General features: G+C 33.2%; 3 protein-coding genes across 4 annotated transcripts; 1 reads left to right on the plus strand and 2 right to left on the minus strand.

The window, feature by feature from the left end:
* Window positions 1-106: 106 nt before the first annotated feature.
* Window positions 107-12,108, plus strand: LOC100175139 (protein PAT1 homolog 1). Its single transcript, XM_002127203.5, has 22 exons — window positions 107-202; window positions 858-926; window positions 1,231-1,327; window positions 2,095-2,181; window positions 2,486-2,711; window positions 3,016-3,121; window positions 3,469-3,576; window positions 3,910-4,034; window positions 4,693-4,870; window positions 5,583-5,816; window positions 6,151-6,338; window positions 6,699-6,830; window positions 7,193-7,334; window positions 7,896-8,007; window positions 8,229-8,329; window positions 8,714-8,782; window positions 8,972-9,045; window positions 9,642-9,807; window positions 10,134-10,208; window positions 10,635-10,754; window positions 10,918-11,000; window positions 11,398-12,108. The coding sequence occupies exons 2-22, from the start codon at window positions 888-890 to the stop codon at window positions 11,618-11,620; spliced, it is 2,685 nt and encodes an 894-aa protein (XP_002127239.1). The 5' UTR covers window positions 107-202; window positions 858-887; the 3' UTR covers window positions 11,621-12,108.
* A 669-nt stretch (window positions 12,109-12,777) lies between these two features.
* Window positions 12,778-24,518, minus strand: LOC100175089. Of its 2 annotated transcripts, none has more exons than XM_009859719.3 (18): window positions 24,375-24,518; window positions 23,955-24,020; window positions 23,547-23,608; window positions 23,062-23,120; window positions 22,636-22,751; window positions 19,969-22,295; window positions 19,712-19,793; window positions 19,014-19,082; window positions 18,227-18,372; window positions 17,822-17,972; window positions 17,260-17,416; window positions 16,808-16,927; window positions 16,390-16,561; window positions 15,953-16,089; window positions 15,180-15,304; window positions 14,645-14,796; window positions 14,340-14,438; window positions 12,778-13,942 (listed from the first exon to the last, which is right to left on the minus strand). In XM_009859719.3, exons 1-18 carry the CDS (start codon window positions 24,408-24,410, stop codon window positions 13,840-13,842), a joined length of 4,179 nt encoding a protein of 1,392 aa, XP_009858021.2. In that variant the 5' UTR covers window positions 24,411-24,518; the 3' UTR covers window positions 12,778-13,839. The 2 variants fall into 2 exon arrangements, with proteins under 2 accessions (XP_009858021.2, XP_026689695.1); XM_026833894.1 differs by having other exon boundaries at window positions 23,931-24,020.
* Window positions 24,512-26,738, minus strand: LOC100177460 (serine/threonine-protein phosphatase 6 catalytic subunit). Its single transcript, XM_002126873.4, has one exon. The coding sequence runs from the start codon at window positions 26,659-26,661 to the stop codon at window positions 25,744-25,746; it is 918 nt and encodes a 305-aa protein (XP_002126909.1). The 5' UTR covers window positions 26,662-26,738; the 3' UTR covers window positions 24,512-25,743.
* Between the last annotated feature and the right edge of the window lie 237 nt (window positions 26,739-26,975).

Consider the following 26,975-nt stretch of genomic DNA (forward strand, 5'->3'; position numbering starts at 1 on the left):
GACGCTGCTCCCATTGTTGTCCTTACTTTTGCATGCGTCATAAAAGTTCCATTCGTTCAAATTACTACACTTTCGTATCATCGCATGTTTTACTTATCTGTTGTAAATAAATCGTGGAAAAATAGCAACCTATTCGTATGTGAGACGATTTGTGACTAGACGACCGACTTTCCGTCATCGACGAATGATGGGGCAATTAAAGGTAGGTACCTAGTATCTTTTGACTACGAAGCGAATGAACTTACTTAGCAGTGAAGACGCTAATTGCACTTCTACCAGTAGGTACTCCCTGTCTGTCTCAGCAACATTAGGACCACATTTTAAGTAAAAACTAATAAACTAATGTATTTTTCGGATTAGCAGATCTTTCGCCGCGGAAAAAGCGCAAAAGCAAATCGTTACAATGACTTGCCGCAGTTACGAAGTATTCACAACCTATAAAAACACTAATGGTTATAGATTGCATTGATGAATTTTAGATAACGTACTGCATTAATTGTGGCTGGCTATAACTCTGGCTAACTCTAAAATTCTGTAATTTCTGAATCTTTCGTCAGACGATTCCGTAAATTATGTTCCGGAATAACTGTTTAGTTTGTTTTATTATAAGTTTTATTATAAACCGGGTTCCTGTTTCGTTTGAAGAGAATATGAGTTCTGCTTAAATGTTTCCGTACATAATAACAATAATTCTTTCCGAATACAAATATATGTAATGGCAAACGAAGTGCCAATGTATAGACAAGTGTAGGTTAATTTCAAATTTGCATAAACTCGTTTTAAAAATTTGTTTTATCTTATATCGTTATGATTAGAAACTCAGTAAGCATTTTGTCTTGCTCCAAATGTTTCAATAGATATGTACTGGAACAGAAATCTGGTGAAAAATGAGCGACGTATACTTACAACATATTTCTTCAACACCTGTAAGTTTTAAATTTAGTGTATGCTGTTTATGTGATTAGCCCATACTCTAAAACAGTTGTTTTCATAATTTTTGTAGGTGTAGAAAAGTTAAGAGAGCAAATATATATACGTGTTTCTGCTATTGTCGCTTCCACCCACCACACATAGCCATTTACTTACAAAATATAACATTATTTATCATTAAAAAATTGTTAAATAACAGAATTATACACTCGTTAAAGAGCATAAACTGCATATAGCTATATTTTATCGAGGTTCTACTTCTACCTACAATCATAAAGTGTTTTTGTGTATGATAAACAGGGTGCTGGTATGGACAATTATCAGAATAACGAAGCAAGTTTTGGTCAAGATAATATTGACTTGCTAAATGAGGATACATTTGGAGCTGGAGCCGTTGGTAGGTGGTCCGTGTTTCTAATTCTTGATGTTTCATGTGAAGTTTTTGAAAAAGTTTTCATACCTCATTATTATAAAGGTGTCTTGAAAAATTGTCTTAAAATTTAGATTCCAAAGTCTGCATATTTTTTGGGTGGAAATATGAGCACAAAAATATTATATGACAAAGATCTACAAATTTGACAAAAAAAACAAATATGTTTGTTGTGTAATTATTCGAAAAAGTTATATATATATAATGGAAATACTAAAGATGGTACAATTTAATTACAAATGTGTTTGTACAGTAGGTTACCGCAAAGTTAAGTTTTATTAGTTTTGTGGACAGTTTAAACTGTTTTAGAATGCTTGTATGGCTTAATAAAATAGTAATATCCTTCACCATAATGGTTAATAATTGATGGCTACTTTTTATTGGTGTGTATTGGCACAGCTGATACTTAAAGCAAGTTTTATTTATTTTGTAAACTAACTTTAAAAAGTAGATTAAATGTGTAATATTTTCTAAATATTAAACACTTTTTGTGAAAATCAATGCTAACTGAGTAAAACTTACTTTATTTGTGACCAGCAGATAAACTACAGCAGCAGACGCATTTTGATTTGATAATTTTTATTTTTAAATTTGCCGGATTTTAGCAATTATTATATATGTATATATAATTTTATATTTTTTGTTTGATTTACTTTTTTCACTTGATAAACCACTTATAAAGTTATAAACGGTTGTGTAGAATAACCAACAAAATGAACTTGCTTTATTTCCAGAGGAAGATTGGGAACTTGATCATAATCAATTAGTTGGTTTACATGAAGGTGTGCTTGGTAGAAAGCAAGAAATAAATAGTAACATAGGTAAGTACTTGGGATGTACCAAGTCAAACCTGAACTTCTAAGCTGTTGGCTAAACGTCACTTTTTTTTTGCTTTTGCCTAAATTTGTATTATAGCAGTAGTATCTGATCTTGTGAGCAGCACCCAACAAACAATTATTGTTTACGTCAATATATCAGTATATGTAAAGTGTATCTGTCACTGCTTGTCCGGGAAGTTTTCAGTTTTCAAACGCTTTGTGTCAAATATTACAACTCCAATGAAATATTTGGATGTTTTCAAGCTTGTAAAATAAAATAATTCCGATCCCACTTTTACATATCCAGAATCTGAAAACAACAACCAAGTTGATGACCTTCAACCGTTTACTTTCGAATCTCTTCATTCTCCGCTCCAATTGGACGATGAGGAACTTGAACGGTCCAATCAGCAGCTAGCAGCAGCTGTGGAGGAACTTGTACTAAACAGTGACCAGGATCAAGACATGATCGACCCGGCGATTGTCAGTTTACGGCGACAACCCCAGTCAGTTCATCTCGCTGCAAGCCCAAAGTGAGCAAATATATTTTATTTACAACTTGTTCCAACTTTCGTTGTTGAAGGATAGCTTGAGTATTTTCAAGAAACATTATTGTTGTATCATAAAAATTGTATGTAAACACAAAAAAATTCCGGTCATGTTTTTTAGGGTGTGATTTTTCCTTAAAAATATGGAAGTGTTATTGTCAATTTTTGCATTTTCTGATAATTGAATTTAAATTAACATAAAAAAAACACTTTTTTTTTTCATGAAGTCCTGTTCTTACATTATGGTTTATTATTCATATCATTAAATACAACTAAACCTTTATCTCAGGTTGCCACCTTTTTACTCACGTGAGGATGAAGGTCCAAGATTCAACAACTCAAATGTTTCCAACATATTTAACCGACCAGATAATCTTTATACTTCGGATAATTTGGTAAGTAATTGAGTTTAGGCAACATTTCTAATATATTTCATATTACTGTGCAAGTAACCTTATTGCTTAACTATATATAACAATTTGTCCTACTAGGATATTACTCTATTGCATTCTAGTTTTATGCCCTCAATTGTAATGTAGGTTCTTTATATTTTGTTATGTATTATTATTGTTTTTTTTTTCGGTTTAGTTTAAATTCAAGTCTCGCCCTATGGCAGATAAAGGTTGCTGAAATAAAATTTAGGTTTTTTACTAGAACAATATTTTTCAAATATTACATTATACCTGGTTACAATACCAGCATAAAATTAATTGTAAAATCTTAAACATCTGTTTTTTTACAGCGAAATATTTGGAATGAGTCATCTTTAGGCCAAAGCATTCTTTCTGCTTCACTCACTTTACCAGTGGATAACAAACCAATTAACGACAACGGAAATTTACAATTTGAGGTGAAAATATGACTGTACCGTTTAATACATGACTCAGAGTGTCATGTATTCGTCCTATTTTCTTGTTATGCTTGGTCTTAACAGTTACAATCAATAATAAACAAAGTACAAGAACGATTCTGATGCTGTGAACAAATATTAGATGACAGGTTAACCGGTTTCATTATTTCAACGTCTGGTGAGGTCTATGCAGTAGTACTCTGCCTTTTTTCTACTAACGGGTCAATTATGGCCTAAACCCCAGGAAACATAGCATATGGATATGCTATACTTCTATTAAACCTATATTCCCTAAAATGCTTGTAAAATGTTTGGTAACCTATTAACCCACAGGACGAAGCTATATTATCCATTTCACGTGATACATCTGACTTTGACCGACCGTCTCTGCTCTCAAGTCCACTTGTAGTTTCGGCTGAAGACTTAGAGCGAGAAATGCAAGGAACATCCTCTCCTAGGTAGCCTTTGATATTTATTTAAAAAATCAAAAATCTATTATATCATACGTTGAAATGGGTCAATCTTCGACAAAATCCAATGATTCCTGGCGTTTGTCTCAGTAAGATCTCACCCTTATAGAAAGCCATAACCATTAGTTTGAACTGTGAGTAATCGGTTCAGCTTGGTAATTATCATGTTATTGTTATAAAAATTGAAGATATAGACCGGATCGCCCTATGTACTAGTGTACTATACATGCTATGCATCACAGCAACCAAAAGTTCCAAACATGTGGTGGCAGAGTAGAAAGGCCTACCTTGCAATTATCTGAGCTGCGTTACTCTGTGAACATAACAATTCACAATAATTTAGATTTTTTAACGAAAGTGTATCCAACTATACTTGCCTCTTCTGCCTTTTATAAATCTTGTTTCCTATAATAGCACCTCACTTATAGTAGAGTGGGGGAAGACGGGACACTTTTAGAACATAATATTTTGATTGTGTTTTAAACAATTAACAACTGTCTGTGGAAAAGGGTAAATGGTTTTATAATTTTTTAAATTTTTTTTTGTTTACTACCAAATAGGATGAGAAAATGAAGAAAAAGGTGTCCCATATTCCCCACCCCACTACATAAGTCATCAAATATAATTTCTCTTATTCTCTTCACAGAGGACCTTCCCCCACATATGGCATCAGCATCCCAAGTAACAACAACCATGATCCCGTAGATAGATCCTTGCCTCCACGATCTGTTTCACCATTATTTGGAAGTCCATCCCCATCGAATATGCCGATAGGAACTCCTCCAAAACATGTTATCATGAACATGATGCATCATCTTGAACAGGTTAGCTGGTTTCAAATCTTCACTTTTTTATTTTGTTTGAGGCCTACTAGTGCAGAACTAGCAATTTAAGGAATTCACTACTAGAAATTTAGATAGTCGATACTCACGACCAGCGATTTAGAAAATTCAATGTATTATGAAGTGTTTTAAGAAAGGCCTGCCTCTATTACATAGAACATAGGTATCCTGTTGGGCTGAATATGCATCCTTGAGATCAAAGTAATGAATTTCTTTAACATCTGTTAAGACATAAATTTTATGTGACATTCTTAGGGATTTTGGTTGGTTAATGATAATTTAGTGCAGATCCTTTTAAATTCCTAACATAATCTTATAGTTGTTTAAATGTCTTGAAATGCCATACAAATATGAGATCCTCCCTATTATAATTGTTATAAATATAAGCCCAACTCAAAAGCTCCTGTCCGAGCATCTGCTTTTTTTGATGCTTGGGGCTTCAAAGCTTTTACATCTTCGGCACATCCCTAATTGTTTGAATGTCTTCTCTCAACCTGTATGTTTGAATAAAACTGTTTGTTTGTTTGAAAATTGTTTGAATGTCTTTTCTTAACCCTTCTCTCAAGCAACACTCTAATAATTGATTGAATTTCTCGATGTCTTTAAAATATGCGGTCCCCCCTACCATTTGAATGTCTCCTCTCAAACTTAGCAACCATATACAGCTCCAACTAATCAACCCATTCTTCCCCAGCAACAACAAACACACCCTCCTCCTCCTCATCCAAACCTTATCAATACATCCGGATCATCAGGATCTCTTCCCCATCCTCCACTCAAGTTTCCTCCCGGACTTCCACCTCCAAGACTCCCCCCTTTCATCCGGGGTCCGCCACCTATTATAAACAGTGGAATGCCTATCGGGGTCCCACAACCCCGAAATGTGGTCTGGCCAAACCAACAACCAATGAATCCACTAATTGCTCAGGTAAATGCACATATTTTTTTAAAGTTTGTTTTTCAAACGAAAATTAAACTTTTGCAGTGTGGTAGTCATTTTTTTTTGATAAACACAGTTTCACTTTTGTTATTGCACAATCAGCAATTGTCGTTAAGTGTCTTGCCTAAAGACACCTACACCCGTAATGGTAGTAGCAATGAGCCTTGAACCCCTAACCTCTAGGTTAGAAGCAGGCGCCCTAACCATTGTCCCATGGTATTACAGTTTTGAAAATGATATCGATTTTTAGTAATAAGCATTGCCCATTTTGTATTCACATACCAAGTATAACAATACTTAAATTTTATTTGTTATATATTAGGATATAATGAACAGACTTGGCATGCGACCCCCCACCCCACAGCCCAACCATCCAAGTCCCATTGGGTCACCTCGTGCGTTTATGGTTCCACCCCCGCGCTTGATGAGCAACCCGCGCCAAATGCACCTCCCACCGGGTGGGGTAAGACCCGTGCCGAGACGACAAATGCCAGGCTTCAATAATGAAAGGTGTGTGGACGTGGTGGATTTTTGAGTAGTATGGTAGGGTGGGGGAAGATGGGAATCCTTTAGCACACAATATCAAAATATCCTGATCGTGTTTTAAACAATTAACAACGGTCTATAAGAGACGCAAGGATATATGTAATATTTGTTGGAATGTTTTTTGTTTAATAACAAATTGGTCGGAAAAATAGAATTGAAAAGTGTACCATCTTCCCCACCCTACTATAAGATGGTTTAAAAATTGTGGCAAATGTTAAATTCTTGTGTTCAATAATAATTTTCTAAGATTTTATAAAATCTTATATAACAATTTTGTTAAAATTTTGAAAGCCTGATAAATTTTGTTAAAATCTGTACAACCAGATTCATGCACCCGATGCCTGCCCCACAATTTGGCCCTGGTCATCTTCATCCTGAGCACAGCAAGTATGTCCGGATGCGACAACAGAGATATGGAGGACATGATAGCATGGGAAGATCAAGGAATTATAAGAGGTAGGGTAGTAGAATTTTTTTATAAAAAAATCCTGAAAAATTTTTTTTGAGGGGGAGGGAATTTTTTTTGTCTTGAGTATGATAATGTGTGATTAGAGCAATCGCCTGCAGACCAGAGGTTATGGGTTCAAGGCTATGACACTATACGTATGTGTCTTACAACAAGACAGTAAACGGGAATCGCTTAAACCGAGTAGTCCCTAATGGGTTGAAAAAATGACCACAAAGTTGCATATGTTAAATCTCATACAAGTTTTGTCATTCATGCCCCCAAAGAATCAACAACAAAAAAAGTTTTACAACTTTTGTTAAAAACATTTCCAGCAACAGTTGTGTATATTTCACCACAATTTTTCCTCCAGACATCAATATGAGGAGAGGATCGGAATACCCGGAGATCCGTACGCGAACATCATGAACCAGAAGGAGAAGGATTGGGTCATCAGGATCCAGATGATGGCGCTACAGAGTGATCGACCAGAAATTGATGATTATTATTATCAGGTGATTGTTTTATTGTGAATTCTGTTTTTCTTTCATTTTTTTATCAATTTTTTTTTCAAATTTTTAGAGTTTCATTAATTTCATTTTTTTCATCAAATTTTCATTTTAGATTTTTTTTTATTAAGTTCCCATTTAAGAAGAGCATTTTAATGACATAAGAATTCCTAAAAATCAAAAAGTTTAAATTACAAAAGATGTTTAATAGTAAAATGTTGCCAAGTTACCTAATCAGGAACAGGAAGTTTATATTACAATAATAACCACTGATTATTATTACAAAGTCATTTGTGTATTGTTGTTGAGCCTTTTTGTTTATTTTTGTTCAATTACTACCGTGGTAATTCGTGAGCGCTGGTGTTTCTACTTCTCGACTAATGGCTTGAATACGAATTTTAATAATGTTCCTAATGCCCTGTTTATTTTATCATATGCTTTTGAAAACAATATTTTTCTTCAAATATTTAATTTTTTGAATATATTTTTTTAAATAGTTGACTTATTTTTATTGTTTTTTTTCTTCATTAAAATTTTAGTGTTTTATTTTTTTGTGGTTTATTTCAGAATTACATTGAGCGTAGATTAAGAGAGGGAAGATTAAACAGCGATCAATCGAAACCTGCTCGTCTTATTACACCAACCAAACCCAACTTGGAAAACCGGAAATATGTTCCAGGTATGTAAGGTTAAAACATAAAAACATCATATCACTGCTTAAAAAATGTAGCAGAAAAAAATCAAGTTTATTTAATTGTATAATAAAAGATATATGTTTCACTATTTTGTTACTGTATTTTTTACACAAGAATTGTTAACTCTATAAGCACCAGATCAGGGTCAAATTCGCAGAATTTATTACAGACATTTTAAAAATGTTTTGACACTTTAATATTTTAGTTCAATTCTCCAACTCACTTGGCAAACTCACAACATCAAGCGTCTACAACCCACGACAAATAATCGACATTGTTCAAACTGCAAACCAAGATGAAGAAACTGTAAGATATATTTTATTACGTTTATATTACGTATACAAGTATTATGTGAAGCAAAGGCACCAAAATTTAGGTGGCGGGGTAGGCAAGGCAACTCTGGATTTTTCTTTACTGCATTAATCAGTAAAAGTTACAGCCAATAAGTTAGATTTGTATCCTAGAAATATGCATTTAAATATTTCTGTCTTCAAAGCAATTTAAAAAAGTTTGGCATCTATTATGTACAGTATTATTGTCACTTATGATGTTATTGCTATTACCAATTTATGCAAAATTGCATAAAAAAAAAAAAAATAGCAATTTTTAAAATAGAGAGTGCATGAAAGAGACACCACAGCAGAGTCAGCTTATTTTATTGAATTTAAATTATTTATGTTTTTCCTTTAGGCTGGGGATGCTGCTGATACAAGACAAGCATTGAGCAAGAGACTTGTTGTATACAAAACAATTGAAAAGGTATTTAAACCTGTATTAATATGTTAACAACTTAAAATTCCCTTGTCCCATTAGGTAGTAAGTTTTCTTGTCATGTTTGGTAGTTAGCAAAAAACTTTTAAAGAATTATAAAACTGTATCCTCAAGACTCCCATGGACTGTTTTTAAAAATCTCTGGTTCAGCATAACTAATTAATGATGTTTCTCCAGGCATATGAGATCATTGTACTAATGGAAGAATTACAAGCTCAAATCCAACTCTGCCCACCCAACGCAAGCGCAAGGTAAATAAATATATATCGAGTCAATTTATCAAAACATCCACAATGTAACTTACAACATTTTTTTACTACAACGCAATTTTTGTAATTTTACAAGAAACTTTTTCGTAGGCCTAAAATTTAAGTAACTTTTAACTTGATCTGTTTTGACAAAAATACGATTTTTTGTAATTTTATAAAAATATTTTTGTAGGCTCAAACTCAATGGTTTGTGGGTCCTGGTTCGTCGCAAATTTATAAAACTTTAAATGTTCGCAACGAAATATTTTGTGAACAGCATGCTAAATACATGCCTTGTATCAGCTTTGCTGAACACACATACAAGTTTCTGTTACAAATCCAACTTTGAACCAAGACAAAAGTAGTTATAGTAAGGTGGGGGAAGATGGGACACTTTTTCATTTAAATTTTTTTTTCCCCTGGTTTTTTTCCCCCCCATTCGGGGGGGGGGGGGGGCCGAATCCTCACGACTCCTATAGACCGCTGTTAATTGTTTAAAATACGAACAGGATATTTGGATATTATGTGTTTAAAAAAAAAAAAAAAACCCCATGTCCCATTTTTCCCCACCATAATTTTTCCAATATTATTCCTTCCAGGAGAAGCTTGGGCGATCATCTTCAATCGAAGACGAGACAGATGCTCGATGTCCTCGACCTCCATGATGGGATGGCGTTCGATCTTCACGATGATCCTATCTTCCAAGTGATGAAGATCAGGAAGGGAAAGAAATTAATTGGAAGAACTCTCCATTTCTTGCCACAAGTTTGTGTTTTATTAATTTTTTTTTAACTTTTTTGAAATGAAAAATGTGTTACATGAAACAATGTTTTTGGTATTTAAATGATGATTTTTAGTATATTGGTAATAGTTTAATAATATTATTGGTATTTTATAAAAAAAAAAATTTAAAAATTATAAAAAATAAAAATAAAATTGGTATTTTATAAAAAAAAAAATTATATAAATGATGTTTTTGGTATATTACTGATATTTTTATAACAATATTGGTATTTTATGATATTTTATAAATGTTTTATACTGGTTTAAGGTTAGTACAATGGTTCATAAATTGGTTTAACTTTCCACAGACACATGCTGTAACTGTGATTCAATCAATTTTCTCACACTTTGCAATATTGATCAAACGTGATGCAAGAGATGGGGTAAGTTTTTATCTTCAATAATATGTTGTGTGTGGTGAATGCCATGTCACACTGGTTGAAGCATGTACCTTTAAACCAAAGTATACAGGTTCAAAGCTCAGTGCTGCTACCATCGTGCATGAGTGTGTTCTTGGGCAAGACACTTAACAGTTTTTATAAATGTCACTAATGGGTTGTCCAATGTATAAAACAGGATGCCTATGTTATAATTACTAAAGTTGGCCTTTGCCACAAAGATAAATAAGCTGTATTTGGGCAAGACAATTAGACACTTAACGGTATTTAATTGTCACTAACGGGTTGTTCAATGCATGGAACATGATGCCTATGTTATAATTTCTAAGGTTGGCTTTTACTACAAGGTTGGCTTAATAAGTTAGATTCATTCAATAGTATCCAAATTCACATATATATATATAATTTTAGGTTCTACACGAGTTATACGTCCCCATCAGCTCTGTTCTCTCATCTCTTGACCGAGCAAAATTCATTCAACTTTGTTCACTTCTCTCAACATTTGCCATCACTGCAGCAGTCAAGGACCAAGTAAGATCTTACAATTTAAAACAACTCTTCTGAAAAGATTTTTTTTTTGCTGCTATGTTTTGTCATCCTGTTATCAGTGTTATTTCCCAGCAAGGATAAGTAAGTTACCTTCATTTATTCAATCACATATTTGTTGTATCAGCCATGTATTAAATTGTTACAGGTTGGAGTGTCAATCATATGCAAGCTTTTGCATGAAGGAAGTGCTCAGTTTAATTCATGTGAAGATTCAGAAAAGCAGGAATGGTAAGTTTCGCTAAGAATATTTGCATTGCAGAATATTTTCTTTAATGGAAAAGTGATGTATTGTCACACATTTTTAATTTCGCCTGGTTTTCTGCCTTGGGGGATGACAACTTATCAGCATTATGGATCAACAATTTGTTAGAATTAGGTCGAAATTTGTCTTATATGTTGATTATGTTTCCTGTTTGATTACTAACTTGTCTTGTTATATCCTATTTGCATGGTACAAAAAGTAAAAACTGTTAAAAGTGAAACTGTCCTTACCACACGCTTATGACGTTCTGCATGCTAACTTTGGTCTTTTCTGAGTACAGTAAGTCAGTTACCATGCAAAAAGGGTATTATTTTGGGGTATTTTGAAAAACTGTACTTAAACGTTGCTCATTTTTTTCTTCAGGTTTAAATTTGTCTCCAATGTGTCGGACATCATAGTTGCAGTCGCGAACCCAAAAGAAGGTTCTCGCCATGCCCGCCCAACCACTCCCTCCCCACTGCTGGAGAACTTTCCGTATCATGTATTTGAGGTCCTATCTAGCCAACCCACTGAGAAAAACTCATCGGAAAAAATCAAGTCGTCAGTAGAGCAGTTAATTTCGAAAAAGAGTTTTGAAATTAAATGAAAACAATCAATATTTTTAGAAATAGTGGAGTAAAAATACAGTTATTTCACATGTTGTTGTGGCTAACAGTTTTCCTAACATATTAATTACCGTTTTTCAAAGATAAAATTTTGTTGATACTACTTAAAACTGCACGTTGTGCTTTCTTTGTAGACTTAGTTGTGCTTGACCAAATTATTTTGTGTATCGTGATCATTGGCGTCCATTTAACCGTTGTACCTATTCTATTATGGAAAGTTTAGAAGTGACATAAGTTATGCTTCTTTTCAGGGCTCAGACTAATAGTAAAATGACCAAGTATGTATTTGCGAGAATCTTTGTTGGCACTTATTTCTCTGGGCCCTGCATTTGATAATTAATTATGTAATCACCGCTTTTTGTTTGTTTGGTACGTTTGCTCATACATTATGTCTAATGACAAAATTTATCGTTGAAAACTGAAATCGTATTGATACCAACAGATTATAATAAAAATGATTGCAACTAAATCAATGATTCTATTAAATAACCAATTGGTTTAAACAGAATGCCAGGGGACTTGAAATTTACACCAGATTTGGTCCATCGCCCCAAGCTGCTAATATATAGCAAATTCATTGTGCTTGAGTAAGTTTTTTGAATACAAAACTTTTCACCAAGCTTCATTATCGTTGTTTGACAAAAACGTAAAAATAGGATATGTCACAAAATGTATGAAAGATTTTGGCAACAAACAAAAAGGTTCATGGCGAAAATTTCCTCAACAAATAAAAGTGACAACTAATTCAACTGGCACAATTGGCAAAGTGGTAATCGCACCTGCCTGTAATCCAGATGTAATGGGTTCAAGGCTCGTCGCTGCTACCATTGTGGGCATATGTGTTCTTGCCAAGACACTTAATGGAATTTGCACCAACCTAGTGGTCGCTAATGGGTTGTCCAAACCATACATAGCCATACATAAAAAAATTTAAAAATTCTCCCACAAAGTAACATACATGGTAACTCGTAAGCTGGCACGAGGTGTATGAACACTCGTCTTATAACGACTGTTGTTTTCCGGCCATGCGAGAATAAAGTAAGTTACCTTCTGTACAAACAAAAAGGTTCATAGGGAAATTTTCGCCCTAAACCTTTTTTTGTGTCTAACCATTTTAAACAAAGATTGACAGCATTAATCCAACTTCATGTAAACTATTTATTAAAAATGTAGAACCAATGAACCTGATACACAGATCTAATGGTATAATAATTATACCAGTTCGAAAATGAACCAGAACAAATGAAAAACACAACTTAAAAGTTATAGAATTGAATGCACATTTAAAGGAAAACTAAAATGTAAAAAATGAACTTCAGTCTGCGGGAGTTGTATTATATAAACCAAACAATAGGCACTTTAAAATATTCTTTTTCATATATTAACATTAACTTAAGATGGCGGCGTTAGTTCAGTTATGCTAAAAAGTTTATGTGTGTTCAATATGAATAAAGAGACCATAAAAGTAGCTACAGCAGGAGTTGGAAAAACTGAGCTGTAAGGAAAGGGTTTCTAAACTATGTGTTGTAAAAAAACCGTTGAATTGAATGTATTGCGAAAGTTTTACAAATTTACATTAACCAAAAAATTGTTGGCATGTGTTGTGTAATGGAGTACCATATGAAGTTTTATAATTGTGGTGCACCACTAACAGATCCAGAGCATCAAAATGGGTCATGAAAACACATGATACTATAAAAGTTAGAGAACCCTGCTTAGACGTATGGTAAAAAAAAAAGAACCAGAGCATTAGCATTAGACTGAATAGCATCATAAAAGTTTGGCAGTAAAATGAGAGAAATGGTGATGGTGATGTTGATGGAAAACTATATGATGTTGATAAAAACCTATAGTCACTACAGACAAAACTTGGAATTTTTCAATGCAAAACAGTAGCAAAATATGTTTAAAAATATTTTTTGTTTATAACCTATTGCATGGCAATTAGTGCAGATTTGTGTCTTATAGATACTTCTGTCTGCAGTGACTTTGAGTGTGTGAGTTGACTAATGAATAGGTTAGGTTGTGGGGTAGGGACACTATACAACATATTTCCCATTTAAGAACAGTAAGCACTCATAGCAGCATACATCTTGCTGGGCGTATTATTCTGCAGGTTGCAAATCACTTTTATTGAAATTCTTTAACCTGTTTTAAATGAATTATGTTATCTATATATTATAAGATATAATGATGTAATTTATTGCTCAGTTCTTATCATGTCCACTAATGCTTTCTTCATCATGGAAAGATAATGAAAATCTTGAGGGATTTTATCAAGGACAGATTCAACTTTTTTCTGACTGAAAAACAAAATTTTTATGTTGAAATAAAAAACAACTTTGAATTATAACTTTATTACTCTTCTTTTTATTACTATTTAAATTTTCATGTTAAAAATAAATTATTAAAATTTTAAATTTTATTACCCATTTTTTATTACTTTTTATTTTTTATTAATATTTAGTCGACTATGTTAGAAACAAAAATCTGTTAGAAACAAAAAAAACTTTTTATTATAATGTTATTATACTTTTTTATTACTATTAATTTTATTATTTTTTATTAATGTTTTGTCTACCATCCCACGACTAACTTAGTAAGGAAAGGATAAAACTCATATATTTTCATATGGTGGGTAATAATAGTTGTTATAACACAGGTGTACACTTTATAATCGCTTATCAGTTAAAGGTTTACCTGAAAATACCAAAGTTTGCAGCAGAATCAACGTAGGAATAAGATATCGGGCGTAGTTCCGATCTCCCATCTTTTGTGAAGAAAAAATCAACAGAAAAGCTGCAAAAAAATATTGAACTACAACCAAACTTTTTAACTGACAATATAACTTTATTTTCCCTATTTTAAGAGCAATAAAAGTAAAAGGTAAAAAAAATTAATGAAAATATAACCATCCTTTTGAGTGATTAAAGTGAATTTTTTGAGGGGCATTTTGAGACCAGTACAAAATAATAGAAAAAGGAAAATATATATTAAATTCCAACCTGCACAGGTTAGGAGAAAACCCCCCAAACCCCACATTAAGCTTATCGTTGTGTATTTCAACTTGGCAATGTTCGTAATCCATTGTGAGGTCGATAATGTCGCGATACAGTCGATTTCCAGCGCATGCCTCGCTTGAAAACTTGTGTAAGGCCTGGGGTGGAAGTATTGCATGTTATAATGGATATGGTGTAAATGCTAAATGTAAAGTTTTTAGTAATGTTTACACATTCTCACAGTATAACATGTTTTTGTTGTTAAGAATAAAATACCAACAAGGTCAAACAGAAAAGGGAAAAATCACAACTGTCATCTTTACATAAAAAACACAATTTTTATATTACTTTTTGTCTGATTAAAAAATAAAAGCTTAAAATATTATTTAAAAAGACATATTATACAACTTTACCAAAGTTGTGACACACATTACATTTAGTATACAAATGACTTTTCCGGGCATGCGAGAAGCGGCAGTTTGCACATTTTCGTGGCCATTGGATGCGAGGATAAAGTAAGTTACATTCATTCATTCAGTACCTTGTTTATTTTTGCTGTACGAGGTGACATTTGAAGATATGTTTTTTCTTCATATCTACGTTGTATCAAACCATGAATAAACTTAAATATTTCAACATCTGAAGCTGCAAAGGGAATTCCTTGGTCTGGGAGATAGAATGGAAATTTTGAATTCAGAAGAAAATTGGTTTATATGACTTAATTGTTATATCTTTAATCTAAACTTTTTACATACCTATATTGTGTATAATTGTTTAACCAACTGCCGTTTTTAAAGTTTACAGATCAGGTATAGGTATACTACATTATGGACCAAATAAAATGTACAATCTAATTTTATTATGAAACTAGAAAATTTGTTCGAATAAATTTAGAACAATCAAAAAAAACAAACTATCTAACAAAAAGTCCTACAGTTTTCTGAACTACAAAAAGGGAAATTATGCATGAAATATAGTAAGGTGGGGAATGATAGGAGACATTCAGCACATAATATCTAAATATCCTAATCGTGTTTTAAACAATTAACAGCGGTCTATAGGAGTCGTGAGAATACAGTTTGTAATTCCGTGAATGTTCTTTTTTACTTCCAAACGGGACAAGAAATGAAATAGTATCCCATCTCCTCCCACCCTACTATATATTATGAACTAAATAAAATGCACGATCTGATTTTACCCTGAAACTAGGAAATTTATTCGAATTCACTTAAAAAAGGAGGAAAAAACAAAAAGTAGCTGACAAAAAATTTTACAACTACAAAAAGTACATCACGCATAGGATGTATATACCACCTTCTAATTTCGACTCTATGTTGCAACTAACGACCCTTCCCAAGTTATTTGTGTTGAACCTCAATAACAAGCTACCTCTTAGGAAACTGAAGACTTTCATTGTTTCATCGTCCGCCACTAAGCGCCATGGAACCAAACTAAACAACAAATATTTTTATCATTTGTTCTGGCAAATTTAGTCTTTTAAGCTGTTATGGTATTTTTTGTCTAGTGCGAACAAGTCCAGGTTACTTAAGGTTTTGGAATTACATTATGCTTGGAACTTGAGCAAAATCAGTTTAAATGATAATTTTGATGTTACTTTTACCTACAGGAATTGGAAAATTTACACATATCGCTCAAAAAAATATAAAAGTCATTACGTGCAGTAACAGTAACAGGGCAATATTACAGAAGTTAAAATAAAAAACGACAAAAAAAAACAAAAAAATCTTAACCTTTTATTAAAATCAAGTTCCTGAGATTTAACTTTCTTTGCTTTTATTTTTTCTCTGCCCTCTCGTTCGCTGTCGAGCTTATTTTGCACAGCTTGCCACAACAACTTTGATTTGTCGTGCCACGTTTTTTCACATCTTACATTTCTTTCTTTTATTTCCACACTTGCTGAAACTAAAAAAAGTAAATTTTTACAAATATGATACAGTCGATATTTTAAATGGCAATGATACTTGCCAGGCTAGCGTTTTTGTTGCAGCATTACACAGTTTTTTATCTTTCTACAAATACTATTACAAAGCTAATCAATTTTTGTAGTCCTGCAGAATTACTTATTTCCTGCAGTGTTGCGCAATATAAAACTGGTTAAACATGCGCATCACTGACAATGCACACATTAACTTATATTGGACCACTTACGCTGTGATTGTAATTTCTCAATTTTTTCCTTCCCTGCAAGATATTGCTCTACTTGTTCATCAGAAGGGGGATTCCCCATCTCTGATACCTCCATGGCTTGCTTCTCAAGTAAAGAATTCTCTGAAAAAAAATTAGCGGTATTTTAGGACTTTCATTTATAACTTTTTTATCGTTTTATTTTTTAAATAAGTTCTATGTTATTTCTAAATCTATTTTTTACATGATTTCCATGTTATTTATAAGTTACTTTTTTACATGATTTCTATGTTATTTATAATTTTTTTTATTTATAAAATTAAAACAAAAAAAACACCACTAAAGTTACATACATGATGATTTAACTCGTAAGCGTGCGAGCAGTATATGAAAAACAGAACCCCTATGTCATAACCTAACAACCGTCATTGCCCCATCATGCCATAATAAAAAAAGTTACATTTATTCACTCTTACCGTCATCTATATCTTGGGCAACCTTTTCAAGAAGTTCGGTCGGTTTTCCGAACTCAGCAATTTGATCAACTATGGGTTGTATATCGTCATCAAGTGTCATATTCATCGAGACTGTGAGACTTTTGTGAAGCTTGCTTTTCGTAACTTGCCATTGCGCCTGGGAGGAATAATAACTTTACTCAAGAGAAAGATTACATTGCTTCTTTTTAATTTTTACACACAGAAAATTTTAGAGATTTTTATGTTTGGAGGAGAAATTTCAGTCTGTAGCAAGTCAGTGGTTTTAACTTTTTCACATAGTAATGGCTCATCAGTCACTGCATTCCAAAATGGTGCATTTTTAGGGTGCAGTTATATATATCAGTCTTTTCAGGTAAGTTTTAATACTAATTTAATTTATAGACCACTTTAATAAATAAACGTAAGCCTAATTAATGATGTATTGCCACACCTTTTATTGGGGCATACTCAGGGAATTTATTAGTAATTTTATAAAACAAATTTATTGTGAAGACAGCTGCCCCTGCTTACTCCCTGGGTTTTTAGGCTTGCTTCAACTTACATGGGCCAAGCGCTTGCTCCATTCAGCGATTTGTTCAACTTTTTCTTTCAACCTCTTAGATTGATCTACAGGGCCAAATCGGATCGCATTCATTATCTCAGGATTATTTTTCGAGATCTCAGATTTCTGGAGCTTCAACTCATCCTGGATGCTAAGAGATACAGATTAAAAATTTTATTTTTTACCATTTTTACAGATTAACATTTTTATATTTTTTCCCACAAAAGGTAGTCAAAAATTTGGTGCCAAGGCACAATGGTTAGAGGGCTTCTCTATCCAAGAGTTTACAAGTTTGAGGCTTAACGCTGCTACCATTGTGGGCGTTTGTGCAAGCCACTTAACGACAGTGGTTGTATAAATTGCCATCCATATAAAAATCACCAAGTTATAATAAAACATCGGTACCTCTCCACTTTCTTAGTCAACGAACTGATGAACTCAGAATAGATAGGAAGGTTCTTGGCATGCATGAAAATACTCGTGGTCAATTCTCCTACTGACTGTGGGGGTTCACTTGGCCCGTGATCAAACACGCTTTCTCGTCCTGAGTTCTGGTAAGTGGAAGTGAGTTTTATTTTATAACAGGGTGGGGAAAGATGGGACACCTTTTTATTCCATTTTGTCCCATTTGGTAATAAATAAAGAACATTCAAATAATTATAAAACTGTATTCTCACGACTTCTATAAACCATTTGTATTTGTTTAAAACGGGGTCAGGATATTTGAATATTATGTGCTTAAGGTGTCCCATCTTCCCCCACAGAATTTATGCCCAAGTTGTTAGCCTATATTACTCTAACATGATCAAAAATTTTTTTACTTCTTTTAAACAGGCCCAACACTTAAAACAATTTCAAAGAGGTCCAACAACTCACTGACAAAGTACAATGCACCTTAAATCTTATATATGAGACTGGGCATGCAAACATACATTTAACTGTCTCAGTGAAAATATAATAAAAACTTGCTGAGAGTCACAGCAAGTTTTTATTTCTAAATATTTATTTTATTCTTTTATAGCCTATATATATATATTATTTTTAAACAGCTTTGAAAAATAAATGTGTTGGGTCTATTTATTATTATTTCAAAACAGATTTGAAAAACAAAAATGTTTTTATTTAAACGGATTTGGAAAACAAAAGTACTATTTTTAAGATCCTTGTAATAGCAAAAGTAACAACTTCTTACCATTTTACTGTCTGTAATTTTTATGTCAGTGTAACGGTTCAAGAACTCGTCTATGTCCAATGATGAAAACTACAGAAAAAATAAAGATATTTATGTGCTAGAATAAATACGTTTTAAAACGCTAAACAGTAAATTGTAAAGTAAACCATGTCATTTATAGGGGCTATAGGTAAAATACAGATCATTTCAATATGGTTGAGAATCAGACTTAGGAAAGTAAAATTACCAGTGAGTCACTCACTATTATAATGAGCAACTAATAACTTGAGCCAAGAATTTAAGCCAGGGGTGTGCAATCTACGGTCAGCGGGCTTAATGAGGGCCGCAAAGAAAAGTTGTCGGTTGCATATTTTCCATTGAATTTATTTAATGTGACAATAAATTTACATAGTAGTTTTCTTCAATAATTTATGCACCTAAACTTCATATTTCTGCAGAAAAATAACCCCTTTTTCATGTCATAAGATGAAGGACAAAAAAACTATTCTTGGTCCATACAACATACAAGTCTATGTTTAACAACAGTACGGCCCGCGAGTTCAGCCAGTAATTTTACCTGACCCTTATGTAATGAAGGTGTCACACCCCTCAGACCCCTATATTAAACAATGGGTAAAAATTGTGGCTTACAAATAAATGGTTTTAACAGAATCGGCACAAAACAGTTAAAACTTGTTTTTATAAGTTGTTTAACTTACTTCATTTACATCATCCAATGTATCGGTCATAGGAAGGGGAATTGATGCAATTGTCAGTAAGTCGCTCTCCTTTCCATAATTACTGCAGAAAAATATAACACACGAATGAGATGATTTAGTATAGCCTATAAAACATATGCTATGACATTTATTATGTGATTAGGCTAAAGCTACAGTAGGGGTGGTTAAGGTATGGCAAGAGTGAGTTTTAAATTGGCATAATGATTGATTAATGTTTCCAAAAATATGTTACTTACATATTATCTTCACTGTTTATGAATTCTTCGTTACTTTCATTCAGCTTAATTTGTTTTGGCAAAACGTCGCTTGAATTTTCACTTCCCATTTCTGCTTTATCGAAACTTCTCTTACGTTGAAATGAGCACACATCTACACCAGCTTTATCCTCAACTGGTGCAGTTTCTTCTGTTCGGTTACTTATATTTAAATAGCAGTCGGTTTCGGACTTATCCTGGGGTAAAACATGTTCGCCTTCATGTATAGAATGCTCTGTGTCCTTCACAACTCCAGGACTGGATAAACTGCTGTCAGAGGAGTCTTGGTTATCTGACGAACTCGTACTCGACATTCTTCGTCTATATAATGCTATAGAACTTCTTGCTCTTGAGAGTTTGGAGCGAATACTTGGGCCAGAGTCAACTTTGGACAACATAACGTCCATGGTTGCTTCTTGTACTTCGTCTTGCAACAACTTTGGTTCAAAGTCATCTATTACAACCTCCGTAGCGAATTTTTCATTTTCTATTTCTATTAAGTCTACGTCTGTTTCTAGTTCAGACAGTGGGATTTTGTTTTCCACCAAAATACTTGATCCAGATGTACAAGCTTGCAATTCCACCTCAGTTGAACTAACTGCTGATGCAGCAAAAACAGTCTTGAGACTCACTTTATTATTTGAAAATCCTAAACCATCGATAGGATTTGTGGAACTAGATTCTACAACTCCATCTTGAGGATTTGAACAAAGATTATCCAGTTCTATTTTATCATTAATTATTTCTCTAGCATTTGCCTTTACATTTTGCTCCACAGTAGTTAAAGGTATGGTGCTTTGACAAGGCATATCTGAACTGCTGGTTATGGTAGATTGAGAGATATCTTTAGTTGAAATAGGCTTGTTTACATTAGAATTACTTTCAGAATCAGCAGAGTTGGTAGGTGGTTTATGAAAGGTTTGTACGCATGTAACTTGCATGTCACTTGTGTTTAAACACCCAACATCATTAGTTTTATCTGGACAAGTAACTGTGCTACCCTCCGTAACAGCATTGGATTTTTCCGGCAGTGCTTTAGCCATGGAAGTTTTTCCCCCTCCAATTTCTAGTGATTCAATGCCTACATTTTTATTTTGAAATTTAACAAAGTCATTACATGTGTATTCCATATCATTCTCACTTAGATCACACTGTGCAGGAAATGAGTGGGTAGTAGGTTTGAGTTTGCATGTAAATTCCATTTCATTATCAGCTAAGTTATCGGTCCCTTTACTGACAGAGTCACTCTGTGAAACATTAAATGAAAATGCGGTTGCGGAAGTTTGACTTGGCAGGGGTAGATGTACCCTGTGCTTGTTGTGTAATGTATGGCAGGTTAATTCCATCGAATCGTCACTTTTTTGACCACCATTGCAAGAGGAATTTATATTTGGGTCAGTTACAACTGTGGTCAGTTGGTGTGACACATTGTTAAGCTTGTGGCAGGTCATCTCCATGTCTTCATTTGATAAAACTGATTTTTCTTTTGTCGAAGAAGCCACTTCAGTTTTTAAGTTGCAGGTGATTTCCATATCGTCACTCACTATATTACTTTGCTTTAAAATCTTGTTAGAGGTGGAAGCTACTGTTTTTAAATGACAAGTCATTTCCATATCATCGTCACTACGGTGTTCACTCTGCTTTGAATCCATGTTAGTAGAAGTAACCCCACTAACGCTAGTTTTAAAGTTGCAGGTCATTTCCATATCATCACTAGGTATTAACTCACTTCGTTTCAAGGGGCCATTACCAATGCTCTGAGCAGCAAAATACTTGCCTGTGATTTTTGTCAATTCCATATCCAGGTCATCATAGGTTGTTTTTTCATTTTCCTTACATAACTCGTTTTGAAAAGACATATCTACATAAAGAGATTTTTGTGGAAGACTTGATGTTTTGATCATTGTTATGTCCATGTCTTCATTGCAATTAATTGTCTTGTTTGAATTATTGGTGTTTTCTTCACTTTGTGAAGGTATCGATGCATTTGAATCAGCATTAAGAAGAAATGTAGGAGTCTTAACTTGAACTTGTGCAGGATTTTGATCGTTTTCTTTTAATATTCCAGTATCTTGAATGGTTTGTAGAAAAGTAGGAATAGCAGGGACTTCAGTATTTATAGAAAACTCAGAACTATTAGAAAGCTGGGTTTTATTCTCTGATATTTGGCCATCGTCTGTGAACCCTTTGAGGAAAGAAGGAATGATAATTTCTTCATTTTTTTGATTTGGGGATGGGGCAACTTCATTTGAGCTGGTTATCTTGGCTACTGGGTCTATGGTTGTGCTGGCAGGGCAACTTTCATTGGTCTATGGTAGAAATATATTATGGTCAATTAAATAAGTTTTATACATTTATAAAGGATAGGAAAAGTTGAAATGTATGGTTTGCTATAATATCTGTCACTGACACTATTATTGTATAAAATCCACTCTAAAGGTAAATGTATATGAAGCAATTCGCCAGCTACTATTTAAACAAAACAACAGAATATTAATTTATGTATAGTTTTTTAAAATCCAGTATAAAGAAAATTACTCAGTCTAACTCCATACTAAAATAAAAAAGTTTAAAAAAAAACAGAAAAATTAATAATTACTGCAATAAACTAGTATGTTATGTCAGAAAATATTAATAAAAATAACTAACCTGTTTGGGAGTGTTGGGATTTGCTTGGTTAAGCAGTGGTGCTGAGAGCAAAGCATTCAACCCTGTGAGAGAATGCTGTGCACTCAACTTGGAAATATCTCCAATTTTTGTTGTGTCTGGGGCAAAGGGTAAAAGTAAACGTCCCAGTTAGGTATTTGTCCAGAATGTAATATTAATAGAATTAAAGAATGTTAAACTAGAACTGGTCTGGCAATGACCAAATAAGTTTATAAATTAAAATTGGAAATATTATGTCAAAATTAAGCAGCTAATGGTTAGAAACTGTTTAAATAGAATTCAGGAAACCACATAACAGATTCAGGTTTACAGTGTTACGCAACTCACACCATAAGGATATGACAGGTGTAGTGTAACATGAAGTTTTTCACATGCAACATTTTTTAGACAAATGAACTTACAACATACCAATATCTGAAGTAGAATCCGGCCATTTCTCAGCAATATCTGCAACTCTAGAAATTTCTCTGCAATTGCAATAAATTGAACTCATTTACTCTATGCCCCAGTTCATAACCCCGAAAAAATTTACAAAACAAAATAATTAGGCTACAATAATAAAATAATATTTAACTAATTAGGTATAACTATTTTTTTACTTAAAGACTCTTTTCAATTTTCAAAATATGTAAGGAAGTTTTACAATTTATAACCCAGAAAAATTCACAAAACAAAATAAACAGGCTACACTAACAAAAAAGGTTTAACCAATTAGTTGTAGCCAAAGGTTTAACCAATTAGTTGTAGCCATTTTCTTACTTAAAGACTTTTTTCAATTTTTAAAAGTGTTTATATAAGGAAAGTTTTGATATACGATTACTAAACAATACAGTCATGTACTCATGTTAATTTAAAACAAATCAGTTTGATTACTACATAAACAAAGTACATACTTGATTTGATATGTGTTGGCAAAGCTTACTCTCCTGCTCAAACCTCTCTTTTCCTCTTCATTCTACAAAAATTGGTGTAATATCATTTATCAAACCCAAGAAACTGCAGACCATTGATCTGTGTATTGTGTTTCGAGGACATCGAGCCTCCAGGTATATTATGGTTAAAACGCAGGATATGATATTTTTATTATTAAGGAATAAGGTTAGGGCCCTACATGGCCAGTCGCCAAACAAGAGTAAAAAATAGAAGTCAAGGCACTTTTTTAATCGAAAATTTAATTTTAAAAAACTTAAGAAGGAAAGAATAGGTAATGATCTTTACAGTTAATTTCAAAGTATTGGCAATGTCACTGTAAAATTTATTTAAATATAAATAACCACCCTGTATGTTACAGATTCACTCACATTAACTTGTGTGGCAACAACATCGGGGTTCACCAAAGATTTTCTGTGGGGAGATTTCTTTAAAATCTAAAAGAAAAGAATGTAAGCGAAAAGAAACTGAAATATTGTTATATAGTATAAAACACAGCAACTGTTTGTTGTAGCTGAGTCAAAACAATAATAATTTTGAAAAACTGGCAAATGGCAGTGGCCATAATATCTACAAATATCATATAGAAACAAAGGTGTATATAACTCAGCTGCTGACTGACACATTGCCACTAATACGCCAACACAATTAGTAATCACAACAACAAATAGAAGCCACACACAGGCAGGCACCGCATTGTAAAAATACTCCTAATTTAATTACATAGGACGTAATCCTAAACCATCAGATTAAAATTTGGAAATAATATGATAATATAAGGTTTAAGTTACCGAAGAACGACGCTTCTTTTTTGAACGTGATTCCATTCTTTATGGTAGAAGTTGCTTTAATTCACATAAGTATATAAATGTCAAGATCAATAGATCCTATATGTGAATTTCCATTAATTCCTACATACATGGATACCTGCTTATGATTCATAAGTTAACATATACAGGGTAAAACAAAGATTATGCAGAGTAATGCACAGAAGAGAACAAAACCTTGATTACATTTGCCAATATAGTACAGTGGTTTGTTTGTTGACAAAAATCATTATCCAAACCCAGTACATTGTAGTTTATATTATTGTTTAACTTTAAACTATTAAGTGCCAAGTTCCATTACTTTGCGCGCAAAAGGAATTTACAAATACCTCAACCACAAAAGCTTTGCAAATAACAACAATTTTAAAAGAAATCTTTTCAAGATACATATTAAGCATAACATATGGAAGGACATAGGATTTAAAAAAACAACTACACAGTGGAAAAAAAACAAAAAACAAGGAAGAAACTAGAATTCGAACCAAGTTTGGTATGTTTACTTTATATGGGTAAAACAAAAGCTATGCAAAGTGTGTTTGTTGATGAACTAATGACAGTACTTCGAACAAGCTCTGTTGTAAAATATTTAAAAATAATTAAAAGGTTTTCATTGAAGCAGTAATTAGTCATGACAGCTCTATAAAGGTTGTAAAACTGGTGGGGAAAAGACGAGAGTATGAAAAACAGAAATTTTGTTACATTCTTTAATTCATGCAATTAATTATGATTTACATTTTTTTAAAGAAATGAGGATCCATTTTAATGTATGGTAAGTAGGACACAGCCAAAACCTTCACGAACACCCACTCTTATGGAACTAAAAATGCATCAGCTGAATAAACGAGAAAGATACAACAGTTTAGCATGGTTAGTGGGTGTTTTCAATGGTAAAGTTACAATTTATAACACAATAAAGCAAGAACACAGCTAGTAAGTGACAAAGAACAGTGCATTGAACTGACAAAATCTTTAAAAATATTAACAAACAAATTAAAACAACTTTCAATAAAATAAAAGTTGTTTTGAATTTGACAGACGAAGTAAAACAATTGTTAAACTGAATCTCATAGTACTCATAAATTTTCTGTTTTTTACTCTTTAAACTGGCATATAATGTGGCTATATAAGTAGTACAGTATAAGTTTCTGTATGTGTGGTCTAAAATGTCGATTTGTCACAAACAACATAAATAAATAATGTTTTTTTTCTATTACAAACCCAACAATACCCAAGCTGTGGAACTAAGCATTATATTCAGCAACTAATGTGACATTCTCATATTCGCCAATCTACGTTGGCCAACTATAAATAAACAATAAACAGGAAAAATATATTAGAGAAAATATGGAGTTGCCGTGCGTTCAGGTATCACTCTAAGATTATCAGGGACAGCGCAGAAGAGTTTGGCTTCTCTATCTTCCTTTGATCGTACAACGAGTATAGCAGCAATGTTACCACATCGGTAGCAATAGTTGGGTGCTGACCACACGGTTACTAGCTTTTCACCAAACATGTATTTAAAACCTTCATGGACAAGCTGGTGAGCTCTACATATGAGGGTAAGATTGTTCAGATGAACAAACTCATTTGTGACTTTTGCTCCAAACAACCACCCAGCACCCCTTGGAGATATAGCCCATGTATCTACGTCTTCTGGGTCCGACCACACAAGGTCACAGAATGCTCCTTTATGAGGAATCTCCTGCTGCCGATCAATCGTGCGTATCTGGTCCAGAGTTTTTACATCTGGAGATAGGCCACCATGTACACAAAGTATTGTTGAATCAATTATTGCTGCAATGGTTAGAAGATCAAATACTTTTGTGCAATAACGCCACGCATTTGCATTCCCATACTTCGTCTGGCATTCATCATAGAAGCCATATACTTGCGTGATTTGCCTGCTCTCATGGTTTCCACGTAGTAAAGTGATCTTGTTTGGGTATTTTGCCTTAATGGTAAGTAAATATGTCAAAGTTTCCAAACTGTAGTAACCCCTATCAACAAAGTCACCCATGAAAATATAGTTTGTGTCTGGGACTTCACCCCCAGTTTTAAAAAGCTCAAGAAGGTCATAGAACTGTCCGTGAATATCTCCACAGACAGTTACAGGTGTTGAGACTGGCTGTACATTTGACTCTTCCAATAACAAATCACACACATAATCGCATAATCTTTTCAGATCATACTCGGGTAGGTATTTACATTGTTTTGCAATTTCAATCATTTTATCCAAATCAAATGGAACCATTTTTTGATTAACAAACCCTTTGTTGGGTCAGATACAGTTTAATTCGTAAATTATTGGCTTCAGTGGCCTTAAATATTATTTCTACATTAATAATACAATAACATAAGTGTCAGTGATATTAAAACTTATACTCAAACACAACATATAAGTCACAGAGCCTGTTTTTTTGCTACAATGTCTAAACTGTTTTACACAGAAAACATTAAAAAGCAAACAGAAACACATTCTTCGCTAAAGGCCCACAGGCCACAGCAAACGTACATGCAAAACAAACTTTAAATATACTGAAGTGTAAAGTCTACTGCTATCTGTAC

Source organism: Ciona intestinalis, chromosome 3 (assembly GCF_000224145.3).
Source record: "Ciona intestinalis chromosome 3, KH, whole genome shotgun sequence".
Lineage (NCBI taxonomy): Eukaryota > Metazoa > Chordata > Ascidiacea > Phlebobranchia > Cionidae > Ciona > Ciona intestinalis.

Coding starts and splice junctions, on each gene's coding strand:
- LOC100177460 (XM_002126873.4), bottom strand. CDS start 26,661: ATGGTTCCATTTGATTTGGATAAAATGATTGAAATTGCAAAACAATGT.
- LOC100175089 (XM_026833894.1), bottom strand. CDS start 24,410: ATGGAATCACGTTCAAAAAAGAAGCGTCGTTCTTCG. Junction 17,417..17,821: donor GGAGCAAGCGCTTGGCCCAT/GTAAGTTGAAGC, acceptor TATTCCTCCCAG/GCGCAATGGCAAGTTACGAA. Junction 15,305..15,952: donor CATAGAGTCGAAATTAGAAG/GTGGTATATACA, acceptor TCTATCTCCCAG/ACCAAGGAATTCCCTTTGCA.
- LOC100175139 (XM_002127203.5), top strand. CDS start 888: ATGAGCGACGTATACTTACAACATATTTCTTCAACACCT. Junction 2,182..2,485: donor AGAAATAAATAGTAACATAG/GTAAGTACTTGG, acceptor TTACATATCCAG/AATCTGAAAACAACAACCAA. Junction 2,712..3,015: donor CATCTCGCTGCAAGCCCAAA/GTGAGCAAATAT, acceptor CCTTTATCTCAG/GTTGCCACCTTTTTACTCAC.